This window comes from Danio rerio, chromosome 15 (genome assembly GCF_049306965.1).
Source record: "Danio rerio strain Tuebingen ecotype United States chromosome 15, GRCz12tu, whole genome shotgun sequence".
Lineage (NCBI taxonomy): Eukaryota > Metazoa > Chordata > Actinopteri > Cypriniformes > Danionidae > Danio > Danio rerio.
The window spans coordinates 27,281,132-27,296,422 of NC_133190.1; the positions used below are offsets into that span (position 1 = coordinate 27,281,132).

At 33.2% G+C, this 15,291-nt stretch overlaps 1 protein-coding gene across 10 annotated transcripts in view; it reads left to right on the forward strand.

Annotated features, from left to right (window-relative positions):
* The window catches only part of gosr1 (golgi SNAP receptor complex member 1), a 43,680-nt gene that overhangs the window by 1,708 nt on the left and 26,681 nt on the right, over positions 1 to 15,291 (forward strand). For 5 of the 10 annotated variants that reach the window (XR_012390292.1, XR_012390294.1, XR_012390293.1 and 2 more), the window contains 5 exon segments: positions 1,342 to 1,453; positions 1,557 to 1,647; positions 2,366 to 2,473; positions 3,151 to 3,242; positions 8,322 to 8,396. Coding sequence is in view for 4 of the 10 variants with exons in the window: in XM_005157565.6 (XP_005157622.1) it covers positions 1,342 to 1,453; positions 1,557 to 1,647; positions 2,366 to 2,473; positions 3,151 to 3,242; positions 8,322 to 8,396 (478 nt within the window). In the remaining 6 variants the exon portion in view is untranslated. 10 annotated transcript variants of the gene reach the window in all.

A 15,291-nucleotide genomic window follows, 5' to 3' on the forward strand; every position in this document is an offset into this window, starting at 1 on the left:
CCAAGGTTATCACACCATCAGAAACTTGTACCGGCCCATGCCTACTCTCAACAGCACTGACAATTCATTTTATATTTTCTTTTCAACTTCAGCCATATAACAGTGACACACTGTTCTATATTTAGATTTTTTTAATACTTAAACTTGTTCTAGGGCAGGGGTGTCCAATCTCGGTCCGGGAGAAATTCTGCAGATTTTAGCTCCCAACTTGCTTCAACACACCTGCAGGATGTTTCTAGAAAGCCTAGTAAGAGCTTGATTAGCTAGCCCAGGTGTGTCTGATTGGGGTTGGAACTAAGCGTTGCAGAACACCGGCCCTCCAGGATTGAGTTCGGACATGCCAGTTCTAGGGCTTAACAATAAGGACTGCCCGATGGCCCGGGGCCAGTATGTGAGATGCTTAGGACAGTAGACCGGATCATTACTGGCCTGATTTGGAGTGCTACCTTGTCACTAAAGTTTAGTTTGCCTGTTACGATTTGTCAAGTGCATGCAAATACAGTCTTAGAATCAAGAAACATTTTATGCTTTTAAGCCTTTAAATGCTACCTTCTCTGTGAAGGTAAACACCATATTGCTTTTCAATTCTTCTTATGTTATTGGATGTTGTGAGCCCATTATTTTTTCCATAACTTGGTAACAACCAGTACAGCGAAAAGTTGGCAACTTCAAATTATGATGCTAAAAACATGTCTATTTCTAATGTGTTGGAAGCAAGAACTTGTCTTATGTGGGTACAACATGATAAAAAAATGAAGTGAGGTTTTGCAAAGTTTGCGGTCAGTTTGGCAAGTCAGCCACATTTTGTTAAATAATTTAGAACTTCAATAAAATGCCTGCACATTTCCTATACTGCTCTTTTTGTTTGCAGAGCATTTTGAATTTTGCTCATTATACATTTATTAAGTTTTAAATTCTACATTTAAATTTTAGATCTGCAAATGTTATTTTTGACACATCATTTAAAATATCTGGCTAAGAAATAGTTATTAACTTTTTTGTTTTTTTTGTGGGGCCAGTAGAAATATTCAGGCCAATAGAAAAAATCCTTATCGTTGAACCCTGTTGTTCTGCTTTAAACTGACTGGGAGTTGCCATATTATTTGCATGTTTTATTTTTGTTGCTTTAACTTCTGTTGTTTTATTAGTAAGTACTGTAGATAATAACATCTGCTAAATTATTAAATGAAAATATTGTTATGTAAACCTCCACTATCCGTGAAGGTTATTATGCTTATTGATTTGTGTTATGTCATTAGTCTTTAATTTTATAGATTTGCATAATCCATGACATCATTTTCTAAGTGCAGAATGTTATCTCGTTTTATTGTGTGTTGACAGACCTGCGGAAACAGGCGAGGCAGCTGGAGAATGAGCTGGACCTGAAGCTTGTGTCCTTCAGTAAGCTCTGCACCAGTTACAGCAGCTCTCGGGACGGCCGCAGAGGAGACAGGTGTGACTGTCGCTACCGTAACTCGTACAGGAAATTTTGATGTTTGATAAATAATAAAAAGATGGTGGAGGTAATAACACAATTCTTTTCCCTCTGTTTTCAGTAGCTCCGATACAACACCTCTGCTCTGCAACTCCACTCAGGACAGAATGTTTGAGACCATGTCTGTGGAGATTGAGCAGTTACTTGCAAAAGTAAGGCTTTCAGTATGCCAGTTTTTGGTGCAGTATATAGGACACGTTTACACACTGCACCTAAATTGTGATGTCAGTCTACCTTTTAGGTTTTTTCCTTCGTTGCTTGTTTTACAAATCAAAAAGAGAGTCATAAGTACATGGCATATCAAAATTTTATTCTATTTACACTGACTGGTCTTCTTAATAACTTCAGTCTTAATCATAACTACCAAAAAAGAATTTATTTTGAGAATTTTAACCCTTTAAATTCAATTTGGGAAAAAATAGATATTATTTTCTATTTAATAAATGCAAAGCAAATGCGTTAATGTTTAGAAAAATATTTATTTTGGTTCATTATAATTTGTGCAGTGTCAGATTAGAAATATTATCCAATATTATATACAAGTTACATACAAACCACACTGATATTTGTGTAGAACACCCACATCATGATAGTTAGATCATCCGCAGTGTTTATTATAAAATATTTTTCATCATGCTGTGACAGAAAACTTATCTGTCTGATATTCTTCCCAGTTAGAAAAGACTAATACAACAAATCTGTTTAATACTTAATGATATTTTTAGTGATCATTCGCAATATCTTTACAGCAGATTTCAGTAATATTTTTTAATGATAGCAAATTGTTGAATTGCAATTAGTTGAAATTTGTTTAACATTATTAATTTGATCAGTGTCTTATTTGCTCTCACATTTTATTACTTTTTAAAGCTGACGGGGGTGAATGACAAGATGGCTGAATATACAAGCACACCGGGAGTAACGTCTCTGAACGCTGCTCTGATGCACACTCTCCAGAGACACAGAGACATCCTACAGGTGACTTTTTTTACGTCTTATTTCTTTAAATAAATCGCAGTTACATGATTGTTCATAAAAGCCAGGCAACTATTGTTATGTAACACTGTTCAAAAGCCTTGGGGTCAGATTTTTTCAAAAAAATTTATACTTTTATTTAACAAGAATGCTTTCAATTTATTAAAACTATTTAAATTAATAATGTAACAAAAGCTTATATGCTAAATAAATGCAGCAATTTGTTTTTTCTTTTTTATATTCATAAAATAAATCTTGAAAAATTCATCTAAAAAATATGAAGCAGCACAAATGTGTTTAGTACTGATAAAAATAACAATAACAATAATATTATTAATAACAACAATATTATTTAAATAAAAATTATTATAATAATAGTATTATAATAGTTGTTTCTTGAGCACAGTGTCTTTTTTTATTAATTATTTTTGAAGATTTTTGACAATGATGATGTGAAGCTGAAAATGCAACTTCCCATCACAAGAATAAATTATATTTTTAAATGAATTGCCAAAAAAAAAATTTATAAATGCAGCCTTGGTGAACAAAAGCACCACCCCCTATCTTTTGAACAGTAGTGTTTATGAAAACTTTATCTTAAAGATAATAAGAAATTTCCTTTATTTAACATTGCCTGGCTTCTAAATTTAATACCTCTTGTACCCTGTTTTCTTTTGTAGGACTACACACATGAATTTCATAAAACCAAATCAAACTTCATGGCAATCAGGGAGAGAGAGGACCTTTTGGGATCTGTGAGAAAAGACATTGAGTGAGTGTTCTTTTAAATTGTCTGAAAAGTGGCAGTTTTGAAAACCAACCTCATCTAATGTGTAGTTAAGCATATTTAAAAACACAGAATGATTTTCACCATAAAAATGATTTATGCCGATGAGTTGAATTGAGTTTCAAGTTAATAATTGTTTTATCCGCTTGTTAAGTGGTGACGTGTTTGTGACGTATGTAATACTGTTTCTGGGTCCAAGCCGCCATTCATTTGAGTGGAGAAATCATTCGTTTATGATCACGTTTTGTTCCTATCACACATTAAAGTTAATTTTATATAAAGTCATAGTGTACACAACAATCTCCGGGCTTGCTGCATATCAAATACCAAAATTGTAACAATTTATAAAAAAAAATAACTTTCTGGCCATCGGATATTAGGCATGGATATATATATTGCGATCGTGATTTTTGAAAGCATTAAATCGCTTTGTAAACGTTTATTATTACCATTTCATGAGTCCCCCATTCAGTTGAATAGAGCGCTTGAACCCGGAAGCCGCTTCGCATGACGTCACACTTAACAAGCGGATTGGCATGACAAATGTTAGAAATGTATAGCCAAAGCATTTATAAAGTTTGCATTAAAAGGAACATGCATGTATATGTATGTATATGTATATGTGTATATATATATATATGTGTGTGTATATATATATATATATATATATATATATATATATATATATATATATATATATATATATATATATATATATATATATATATATGTGTGTATATATATATATATATATATATATGTGTGTGTGTATATATATATATATATATATATATATATATATATATATATGTGTATGTATATATATATATATATATATATATATATATATATATATATATATATATATATATATATATATATATATATATATATATATATGTGTGTGTGTATATATATATATATATATATATGTATGTATGTATGTATATATATATATATATATATATATATATATATATATATATATATATATATATATATATATATATGTGTGTATATGTGTATATATATATATATATATATATATATATATATATATATATATATATATATATATATATATATACATACTAAACCAAGTAAACAATAGTAATAGTAGAAATCTGTTTCTCACATTCTGATCTTTGCAAAAAAAAAAAAAATTGAATTCTGCTAATTAAATGTCAAAATGTGAAAACTGAGATGAGGTTATATTACAGTGTCATTGTGGTCTATCTGATAAAGCACTGCACAAAGGCCCTGCAAGTTTTCTTTGGAGATCTACAGGCACAGATGTGATGTAGTTCTGGTTGTAACCCTGAGATCTTGACTGCAGGATTGGATAATGACTTATTGATCTGAGCTGCAATGCTCTGGCACCTCTGCAGGCCGCTTTTTTCATTTGTGCACCTTGAAATAGATGTTGTGGTACCATATATGATGAGAAAAACTCTTATTTTGCTATTTGCAATTACCACTGAACCCATTTTTTTCGGTCAAAATAAACTGGCCTTCAAACTGGATTTGACCTCAATCCATCTCTCGCAACACCATATTTACTCAAGTAAATACAGCCTCATGTTCATTCACCTCCTCCATCTCACCAGACCAGCAGTTAACTCGTTTACCAAGTATTAGAAAGCAGCATATCAGCAGATCGTATCAGGTTGAACAGGTTTCACTCGTTTCATTTTGAATCTGTGCTGGTTACTGTTAGAATGAGCAAGTTCAGCCTAAATAGTTTCTAATAAAATGATATATCACAGGCATAGAGCAAAGTAAACATCTTTGTCCTGGATATTGCTATTTAGTGATCTGCAAAATGTGGGTCCTACTTCATATTAAGTGGCCTTAACTAATTTGTGCTTACTTTAAAATTAATCATTTAGTACAATGCACTTATGTTGCTTTACATTAACTTTTTTGATCACCAGCCACAGTGGCTAGTAGTTTTCCAATGTTACTAGCCATTCTGCATTTTCACTAGCCACAATTTTGTTGTTGGGAAAATATTTTTATATGCATAAATATGACTTTGACATGCTAAAATTACTTGATTTAGAATTTTTGCTATGTCCACATGCCTTCTTCTTCAATTTACGTTTTGTGTGTTGTGTATGCACATGGGTTATGGTTTCATGACTTTTCAGAACTCAAAATGGATTTACCTAATTTATCTCTGACCACACCAAACAAAAATGATTTCGTAGCCACAAATTTTAAATGTGTCAAACAAGCTAAATAGAGCTTTATACTATACTTTTTATTTAACAAAACATTTCTTTTAAAAAACCAAAGAAATCAAAAAACCAAAGCAATTGACTTTTAAAAATTATTGTTGTCATGTATCAAAAATATGCACAGTAGTCTGTCCTCACTAAAGGTCTCTCAGATCACCAGTTTACTACACATAAATGGAGAGTTCATCTCATATTAAAGCAATGTTGTTGTAAAAAAATGATAATTAAACCATATAAACAAAAATAACCGTAAGCAAAAGAAAGCAGGTGAAAAACATTCTGTGTCATAATGGCAGGATGATCACACGGTTAAGGCCAATTAATAATCTGTTCAAAGCGAAAGCAACCGGTGCTGCTTACAAAAAGACATATTTGGAGCTCTTGAAAGCAGCAACACTGTGTGTGCATTAGCATTACTTTTTTTGCCTGACTATTTGAAAGAGATCCGATCACAGTTGCGTTCCAGGCACGCGTGCTTCAAGGAAGGAAACAGGAGCGCGCACGCGCTTTAAACAGTCGCGCGCACCACATCAGCTGTTAGCGCGAGTGATTATCCTCTCATTCAGTATTCATCTGCTTTCTTCTGCTCGTGCGAATGCAATTTTTTTGTTAGTCGTGCTGTTTCTCCATTCTAAGATCACATTTGCACGCATATTGGGTCATTCTTTTAGTCGAACCCTACTTTTAAGAAAACCACAATTTAAAAATAATTTTCAACCAGCCAAAGTGGCTAGTGGGAGTGACTGTCTAACCCGCCAAAGCTGAAATCTACCCGCATTTGGCGGGTTGGCGGGTGTTAATGTAAAGCCCTGTGTACATGCATGTGTTTACATTGTACATTATATCTCATTTTATCTGTAATTATTACATTTATAATTACTCTGTTGACCCATTACTTACAGCTTAACCCACCATTAAATCCAGACCACCAAACCTGATCCTAATCCTACCTTCCCACCTCAGTAATATCATGAGTTGTTTGATCTAAGTATCTAGTAGTTAAAGTGAATTAATATAAAGTGTGACCAAAATTTTGGTTAGGTAAGTTTATTTGTGTTTTTAGATTTATCTATAATATTAATTATGTAGAATTACTTTACTAATATATTAAAAAATGTTATTTACTGATGAAAAAACTTAGTAATTATAGTAAGTTACATTTTTACCAGTAATTATTCCAGAATTCAGTGTCATTTGAGTGTTCGGAAATTATTATGTGCTGATTTGGCAATTACAAAAATGTTTATGACATTGGTGCCCAATGCCCATTTTTAACTTTATTTAAAAATGTTCAAAAATGACTGGAAAACATTGCTTTATATGAACTAATACAATATTTTTACATTTTATGATGAGCTTATTACAGTAAAAGCAAAACACCTCTATCCATCAAGTGACATTATTTACATTTAAAAAATAATAATTCACAACATTTAATTTAAACATTTAATTTCAGTTTCTTTTTTTTAAGCTTAGCAATAGAACAATCAAAAAAGGTCACGTCAAATTAGAAATTATGGTCTCTGTGTTATAGGCTCCCCCCAAACCTCTCCCTCATTCTCACTTTCCTCTCAGATGCTATGGTGGACCAAATCAAAAGTTACGATGGGCAAACTTTGTGCTGACCCTACTTTGGGCATCTCTGGTTTATGACCATCTTTGTTGAAAGTGGTAAATCCAGAATGTTCAGTTTTCCTTTATTCTTTTAGAAACGGCATTTTAATATCTAATAGATTTCTGTTATAACAATATTGACGTCTTTTAATTTAGAAATTCAGTTTACTCTAGCAATGGTGAATAAATAAATGATTTCCATAAAGCAAACTCCTTGACCTGAACATTTTGAACGGTCTTTCATCTATTATTTTTTTTCATACTGGTGCAGATAGATTGATGGAGAATCATAAGATAGGATTCTAATCATTCATAAGGTGTACTTTTCATATTAACCTCCAGAGGGCGGCAATGCACTTTTTTGTAACTGACTCTTTGACTTGTCAATGTCAGGTATTGTTTGCACATTCAAATCCATTTACTTTCTGTCGTGCAGTCTAGGATGGTTCTAGTTTCTGTTGGCCCACCGCTGAAGCCTCACCTCACTCTTTGAGTTCGTGCGGTGCGTGCCATGCTCCTCTGGTTACAGGACTCCCCATCGATCAGCAGCACACAGCTATAGAAATGTCAGCAGGCAGAAATGACAAAGCCCCCAGTGTGATTTAGTGCACTGCCCTTTAAAACCTTGTTGGAATGATTAAGTTGGCTGTCAGCACCCTGTCGCTTTGAATGGTGCGGACTGACAGTTGATTTGACCAGCGAGCAGGTGTAATCCCATAGAAACTGAATTAATATCCCCTCTACATCAGTCTGTTTACAATAGGTGCAGAGGAAAAACCCATCAGAAGGTGGAGTCTAGTTGGTCTGAGGTCATCATTCAGCTTGACATTTCCATTCCAACAACCATCGTAAACTCTTCCATCTTATATGAAGATTTGTTTTAATTTGCGCTGTCAGTCCAGCGGGTGTCTTCTTAAAAAAGCCAAGCAGGTGTTGCATAAGCCAAAAGGGTGTGTTTGTCTTTCATTTCTCCGATGAACTCTTGGGAAAGGGCTGCTCTTCCCAGCACTGTGTTCATGCATTATTAACGCTAAATGCTCTTTGTGTGAGAGAGAGAGCTTGAGCATGGCACAGGATGAAGAAAAAACCTCAATATTAACCCAACCCCCCACCTCATCTGAAGTGCCAGGCTTTTGTAAGATGAAGTTCATGCACTGAGTGATAGCATGTTTCTGTTTAATTGCTAATTAATGTTCTTTTCTCTTGTCAGGACATATAAGAGTGGCTCAGGGGTGAATAACAGGCGGACAGAGCTCTTTCTGAAAGAACACGAACACCTGAGAAAGTAAGAGCCTCACTCATCTGCTTTGTTTGATGAAAATAAATTTTGTATGGCATTTAATTGGTTTATTATTGCAGTGTAATATGGTCAGAAGAAAAGAAAATGGGGCAACTTTGACCACATAAAATCATCATAGTAGTAATGATAAAAAAAAATCATATTTAAAAATAAAAATATAAAATAATTGCTAGTCTAATAATCAGGATTCCCATGCTTCTTTAAAGTGCTTGAAAGTACTTCAGACATATGGATTAAGGCCTGGGAAGTACTTAAAAACAAACTCAAATCCTTGAAAGTGCTTGAATTAAATTTAAAAACAAGCAAAAAAAAGCTTTATGGTGTTAATTTAGCAATTGTACTATGCTGCTGTCAAAAAACAGTACTAAAAAGCTGAGACATTCTTAATTAAAGAATCATACATTTAATTATTGCACAATAACAATGACAAAAAAGCACATTTGATCAATATTTCAGAAATCAAATTTTAATATTTTAATTCAACGAATTTGATAATTTATGTTTAAAAAGGTTTAATTACTCTGCCATTTTTAATATAAATATTAGGTGTAAGTGAAATGTAAGGAACAGTAAGGACTTTCATGGTACTACATATGCTCGGGTGTGAATAGCAAAAGTGCTTAATTAAAAAATTAATAGCCTTTTAAAAAGTCATTGAAAGTGCTTGAATTAGATGTCCCTGAAAGAGTGGGAACCCTGAATAATGTAAAAAAGTATTTAAGAAAAGCATTAAAAATTATTTAGTACCTACTTCCACTGCTACTACTAATTTTATAATACTAAATTAACAATACAAATATTTGCGCCTCTTTTTTTTCTCTCCAAATAATGAACCATTGAACCTTTGTCAGAAAAAGTAAAGGTCCTATGAAATAAAAAAAAAAAAAAGCATTTTAGATGTTATTATCAGTAATGTTAGTTTTTAGGATATGTATATATGATATGATGATAGGATATGTATATGCTTCTTTGCTCCAAAACAGTGACGATTTGCATTTAGAAGATGTAAAACTGATATAAACATCTAAAGCTTGTAGATTGTCACTTTCACCTAAATGGATCAAATGGATTTCATTCATGTCACCTCATACTTCAATTTCTCAAATCATAACCAATGAAATGCTCTCTATTATCTGACACGCCCCTCCCCTTTCAAAACACTTCACATTTGATTTGCTTGTGTTCAGCCACTTTTACTGGCAGAATGGTGATAAAACAAAACGCTATTGGTTGTTTTTAAAAAAAGGGGAGGAGCTACTCTTTTTTTTTTTTTTTTTCCCCACCCTCTCCACGTTTCGGTTGAGATTGTCAAACATCAAATAAAAACGCAAATTTCAAAGCACTTCACAATAGGGCTGCACAATATTGGAAAAATCTAACATTGCAATATTTTTTACAATGATATACTGTATGTTGCGATATGAATACAATTTCACCAGATGACTCAATATCTTTATTAGGAAAGATTTTATAATGTTAGATCAATTGGGATGATTCTGCAATGGGAATGCATCTCCATAAAATCTAAGGAACAATTTATATTGGTGTGATTTATTTTTAGTGTGGTCTATTTTTATTTTTTAGTACTTTTTGTAATGCTATATATATATATATATAAATAAATCTTTAAAAAAAAAGCAATCTATAAACTTTTTGGGGTCCTCTAACATGTTTTCGTTGTGGTCTGTGCTATTTTCAGCGCATTTCTGTATTTGCATGTATTGAGAGTACTTAAAAAAAGAATAAAAAAAGACAAAATTGAAACTGAATCATAACAGTAACTGAATCATAAAAATAAAAGTAATTCTAAAAAATTTATCATAATTAAGGTCAAATAGTACAATTTGTTATACCTGAATGTTTTTTTTAAATAAATACACAATATCAGGCATCAAAAACACATGCAAATGATAAATTATAATACAAACTCAACATTGCATATCCTACAATGTGACTTTTGCGAATGACCACATTGCAATATATCAATGCTGAAACAATATTTTGTGCAGCCCTACTTCACGGGACCTTTAAATGCTTCTCTATTTAACACTGTGCTTTGCAATTTCATAACCATACTAAGGCATATTAAGATTTATATCTTTATATCGATCGTATTTGAAGCCCTACATTTATACAGCACTTTCATCCCTACTAAGTAAAGATGTCTAGTCCTTCCAGAGATTGTCAGCAGTTGAAGAGAGGAAGTAGACTTCCAAGGAGTCCACTTAAAGTGAAGTGAGGGCTTCAGGTGAACGGGAGAGAATAAGACACTCTAAGCGTAGCACTCCGTCACACACGCACAGTCACAGCCACTTTGCCTGAGGAACGAAGGAAGGTTACCTTTAATAGACACACACTCATTCATCAGTAAGTCAGAAAGGCCACTTGTCTCTCTTGCGCTGTTATGTGTCAAATTGATGACTTGAATTTGTGGAGTCATCGTAAGCGACTGCGCCGGCTGCTAGTGTAGGCAGGGGGTGATTTGCCACAACAAAGGATGGATGTAAAATTCGCAATGGTTTTAAAACATTAAATTGAATCGATGGGCTGCGGTAAAGATTTTGACAGAGCATTTGCTGTGGGTCATTTGTTTCATAGCAAGGTTTCACAGTATCAGTTTGCCAGAGGTGAGAATAAAGAGACCTGTGACAGAGACAAATATTACACTTAAATCCTTAAAGACTCATGTTGATTGATTATTGCTTCAGGAAAGTTAGCTCACATGGAAGATGGGATTAAAACCCTCACTTATTAAGGGCTTTTTTTAATTGAATTGTCCTTATAAGTGAGTGTAAACTGCTGTTTGTAGACAAGACCCAATTTGACTAATTGAGAATTGGTTAAATGGTGGAAACGTGGCTGCTATCAACCAATGTAGATTGCCTGAAGGAAGAATCCCATTCTTTTTTTCTTAAAAGAGAAAGAAGGTTAAGACATAAGCAATGTGAGCTCTGAGGTTATTGATCTGATGCCTTGTTTACACCTGACATTAGGATGTGTTTTTTTATTCTTTATATTTGCTTTCAGTGTTAAGTCCAATGTGGTCGAATGCTTTTAAACATGTTTGTTTACAAGCTAGCCAGATGCGTTTTTAAACGTTGACCGAAATTGTAAGTTGGAGACAAAAAATCTCTTACCAATCCTGAATCTAACACTTTCTTTTTTTGTTCTACTTTTACATATCAAAGCAGAATTGAAAGCTGCATGTCTAAGTGACTTGTGTTCCTATTTTGTATTATTATTTTGTATGCAATAGAACAGAAAGGCCCTTAATATATGCACTTGCCAATAGACAGCCCACTTCCATGAAACATTGCAAATTATAGATGATGGTCTCAATTATACTTCTTGTTTGTGTATTTTTCTTTTTTCTTTTAGAAATCGATATTATTTCTAATTCATACTTACAATAGTAACTTTTTTTTTTCCAAATATGCTGATGACAATTGCAATAAATGGCTTTTTAAAATAAATTATAATATAAAAAAGAACACATTTTAGCAAGCCCAAACTTTAACAGTAGTGGATACATCATAATTTGGTCATACTTTACAATAAGGCTCAAGTAGTTAATATAAATCATGAATGAACAATACTTGTATAGCCTTTATTAATCATAGACCAGCATGTACAAATGCATATTGTACTATATACTATAAAATTGCCATTATTGATTAATAAAACTTATATTCAGCAAAATCACCGTTTTCCCCCATCCACACTGAGACGCAGCAGCAGCATTTTAAAATGAAAATATAAATTTGGTCATAGACCCCAAACCAAAACAGGTCATTTTAAAGAGCTTTCGCAGAATTGTTGCCAGAGCTTATAGATTATTGAGCTGAAGCTTGACCACAAAATTAAATCACAAATCAAATCGCAATCACTATATCTGTTAGAAAAATCGCAATTAGATATTGTCCTCAACTTGCACAGCCCTATTGCCCACTATAAAGGGATTCAATACTGAGCTGTGTGGTTCAGCAATCAACCTGCTAGACCACCTAATCTGGCTCAGTCTATTCCAGTTTTTGAGGGACAAACTTCCAAACCATGCCTCCAGAGCGAAGGATAGAATAGACTAAATAAAAGCACAATAGAATAGAGTAAGCATATTGGGGACAATGTGGAAACGTGATAGTTTCCTGCGACAAAAAAGTGTGCCCCTTCTCTCAAACAGCTTCACAGTTTGCCTCAAAGTTTAAAAAACGGCCACTAATGGTACCCAAATAATTGTAGTACGCATTCTACGCATCCTGATATTAGTCACCTCAGCTGCTGTATAATTCCTTTAAAAATCAATAATCATGTCCTTAGTTTTTGTTAAGTTTTAGATTTGACTCTTCACACCACTGAACTAAATGATCCATGACTATTTTCATCTCCTTAAAGGAGGCTTTCAATCACAGTGTCGTGACTGTTTTGCTGTATGAACGCATGCTTGATTCACTGCGAGTCACCATTGACCTGCTCCTCCTGTGCGGATTGGTTATTGGCACAGTTGCGTCTGTAAGCAAGCTGAATACTGAATGTGTTATGCACCTCCTTCTCTCTCTCTCTCTCTCTCTCTCTCTCTCTCGGTCTTTCTCTGTTTCTTTCTTTCTTTCTCCCTCTCTCTTTTATCTGCAGTCCTGGCCACATGCCCACTCTGTTTCTCAGCATCAGTGTGCCCTGACTTCTCTCAGCTCAGTGCCTCACACTAGAGCCTGCTGAGGGCCAAACACAGGCCACATCACATTTACTCTTCCAGCATTTGCCCTTCTTTCATTTCTTTTTTCTAATTTGCAACCTCTGTCGACTTTTTCTCGTATTTATCAATGGAAAAAATTGGAAGCAGAATTTTAAGCTGTTAGTATTTGTTGACGTACTATAATTCCATAAGCTGAAAAAATAGGAAACAAGAGCTGTGCATGTAGGGCTTGGCCTGTGGTTGTCTCCTCATCTTCCTTTTATGTGCTTCTCCGCTCTCAGAGAGGAAGTAATCTCTGGTGTTATTGCTTGAACCCATTCCAGTGTAAACATTAAAGTCGATGCCATCAGGAATGCCATTTAAAGACATTAACAGCTATGACAGTCTGACTCATAGCTACATCGAGCACTTAGAGAAATCAGGGTGGAAGACTGTGGAAACAATTATTCAGATGGGATGAAAATAAAAGTGAGCAATAATGCAACTTCTTTAGAATCAGAGGCTATTCTATGTATTTTAAATATGGAGTGAATTAAAACTTTAATGTTTTTATTATAATAAATATAAAATTATTCAAGGGCGAAACGATGGCTCGGTGGTTAGCACTGTTGCCTCACAGCAAGAAGGTTGCTGTGTCCCAGCTGGGCTAGTTGACATTTCTCAACTTTGTTCTAAGACATAAAGTATAGGTGAATTTAATGAACTAAATTGGCCGTAGTCTGTTTGTGTGTGTGAATGAGTGTGTATGGATGTTTCCCTGTACTGAGTTGCAGCTGGAAGGGCACCCGCTGTGTAAAACGTAAGTTGGAGGTTCATTCTGCTTTAACGACGACTGATGATTAAAGGGACTAAGCTGAAGGAAAATTAATAAATACAATTATTCAAATGATTATATTTGAGTAAAACATTATTTATGCAAATGAAATAACACTCTAAATAAGAAAATAGCACAGTCAAAAACCTTTATTCATATTAATCATTCAAATGGTTAATTCATTTGCTAAGTCAGTTAAGGACTCTCTGTATGAGTGGGCCATTGAATAATTCGTTTACCAGATTCTTTTAAAACGTGGATTCATTTAGAAACGAAACACCACTGTGTGTTCATCGAAGATTTTTTTTGGTTTATTGTGCATTAGTAATTTACAAATACAGCAAAAACAGGCAACAAAACAATTCCAAAGATAATTTTAGTATAAGTATAAAACACAAACCAAAACAAAAACAAACGAAGATATTCACAAGACACCAAAAACAGATTTGTAATAGATTACATATTATTTTTAACGAATTATTTTTAGCAAAATAATTAGAAAAACAGTCTTTCCAAAATAATTACACACTCTGACAATCAACAAATAAGTGACATAGGATTCCTCACTGTCAATATCTAAAAAAATTGGAAAGTAACACATTGGTTAGATATATTTTATGAAAAATCTTTAAATGAATTTCTCTTACTTTATTTGAAATGCAAAATGTTTATGGTAGCAGCTATGCTTTTCTCCAATTAACCTCCCAATCACCGTGTGAATTGAGTGTAACAGTTTTCCTGTGGCTTTATAGGTAGGTTTGTTGGCAAAATTGACAAAAACAATATTGTGTCTAAAATATAACATTATTAGCTAATTTATTCAACTGTGGATTAAAAATGGCGAAAATAAAGAAGTGATATTACACTGTTAAAAAACATCTGTTAATTAACAGTTTTCGTGTTTTTTGCATGTTTTTTTCTGTTTATTTATGGTTATGAATTGCATTATGGGATGTTGATCTCTGCTCTGTTTACTTTCGATGTTGAAAATTCAACACTACAGTTTAGCAAAGTGACTTTTATTGACATTTTAGTTTTTGAAATAATATGTTAGAAATTATACTGTATATAGAGAAATAACAGAAAATGTATTAACAGTTTATTACAAGCTTTCTGTATCCTAATATACAACACCAACCCAAACAATATATCACTTTAAACCATTACTAATATTTTTTTAAAACCATTACTAACTTTAAAGTCACGTTTTCTAACTTTTCAAGGTTAAAAGTTCAAGAAATGCAATTCAAAAGCATAAATAAATGGGGGAAAATAAAAACATAAATCACCAAGTATAGAAAACTGGTAATTTATGGATATATTTATTTACATTGTAGAAATGCTTTATTTAGGCTACAGCATGCAAAATGCAATCA